This window comes from Dendroctonus ponderosae, unplaced genomic scaffold, assembly GCF_020466585.1.
Source record: "Dendroctonus ponderosae isolate FM_Combo_2020 unplaced genomic scaffold, Dpon_F_20191213v2 Dpon_F_20191213_7, whole genome shotgun sequence".
NCBI classification, from domain to species: Eukaryota; Metazoa; Arthropoda; class Insecta; order Coleoptera; family Curculionidae; genus Dendroctonus; species Dendroctonus ponderosae.
In genome coordinates, this window is record NW_026018916.1 from 1,010,057 (window position 1) to 1,011,415 (window position 1,359).

General features: G+C 42.5%; 2 protein-coding genes across 3 annotated transcripts in view; one reads left to right on the forward strand and one right to left on the reverse strand.

Moving 5' to 3' along the window:
- Nucleotides 1-735, reverse strand: part of LOC125505111 (serine/arginine repetitive matrix protein 1) — a gene marked incomplete at its 3' end in the record, with an annotated part of 4,750 nt that extends 4,015 nt beyond the window's left edge. The window contains 1 exon segment of the mRNA XM_048668216.1: nt 652-735.
- Nucleotides 251-1,359, forward strand: part of LOC109543908 (anoctamin-4) — a 4,124-nt gene continuing 3,015 nt past the window's right edge. For both annotated transcript variants that reach the window (XM_048668201.1, XM_048668202.1), the window contains exons 1-4: nt 251-552; nt 619-809; nt 864-983; nt 1,040-1,130. In XM_048668201.1, the coding sequence (XP_048524158.1) occupies nt 391-552; nt 619-809; nt 864-983; nt 1,040-1,130 (564 nt within the window). In that variant the 5' untranslated portion in view covers nt 251-390. The remainder of the gene's footprint in view (nt 553-618; nt 810-863; nt 984-1,039; nt 1,131-1,359) is intronic.

Consider the following 1,359-nt stretch of genomic DNA (forward strand, 5'->3'; position numbering starts at 1 on the left):
AATAACCCCCATGCCCCCCCCTGGATCCGCCCTTGCGCATGCCAAGGCTTAAAGCAGCAACAACGCTACACATAAAAACTGATGATATTGGAAAAATACACCGAAACGTATTTTGATTGGAAAATGGAGAGAATAAATGACTGAAACCCAGGAATTAATTTGATTTGGAATTAAAACACAGTCAGGAAAGTATATACAGTCAATTTAATATAAGTGCAAAAAATCCGTTATTTGTCTATTGATTGTGTTTTTGAAATTCCTAAAAATACCTTATTTAACTGAAAAAAATCCATTAATAATGCATCTAATCCTTAAGCTGGGGAATGGTAAAACCACCCTTAACGTGTCATTTCGAGCCTAAGGAAACTTGAAAATGCCAGTTTAGACAACATGTCATATTACCCAACGTTCAGAGACGGCAAACGGACCATCGACTTTATCCTCGTTTATAAAATATCCGCGCTGGTAACGCACAATGCCGCAATCCGGCATAGAGCCTTTATTCTGGCCCTACAAACCCTTGGACTGGAAATGGAATACGAAAGCTTTTCGGTAACAACCCCGAAGCGACTTCAACTGACGCTCCTCTTCAATAAGCGAGCAATTTTCCACTTTTAGGTTGATGTAGATATAATGTTCATTAAACTGTACCTGCCTGATGACTTCGCCCACTCCTACGCAGGTCTTTTCGATATAGAACTGGCCTGTACCAGTTTCCAGTTCAGGCCTTACATGGTTCCTCCCCCAGCAGCCTTTTCCTCGCCACTCACTCGTCCAAATGTAAACGACCCCATTTACACCAGAGCACCGTAAGCCAATAGCAACCACTTCCTCACCCTTTCCCACCAAGGCTGCCCTTCCAGCCAATCCATTAGTGGGGCGATTCCTAAAAATATCACATCTGCTGAGCGAATCATGGTGGTCAACCAGATCCTAAACAGGGTCATTTGGGGCGAAGAACGCAGCGAATATGGCGTAACTAAGTACGACTTGCCTGCATAGGAATTACGCTTTAAAATGCATACAGAATGGGTTTTAGACTGATCAAAGCCAAGGTGATTTTGGACGCTTTTCCTTTGCATGATGGGCATTTTAAGTGGACAGTATCAGGCCCGCTAAACGATCGCCAGGTAACCATAGATAAAGACTGATAACAAGTAACAGATAACAGATAACGAGAACAAGTGTATAGAGAATCCAATCGGTGGAACTTTTGCCCCCGGGGGGATCCAGCTTTAGATTCAGGAGGGGGGTTTATGTAGAAAAAAACTGTCTTCTGTTGTCTATAAAATTAGAAAAATTATCGTCGTTTTGTGCAAGGGTGGCGCAAGATTATTGCAAAATTTCATGTTTTCCGTC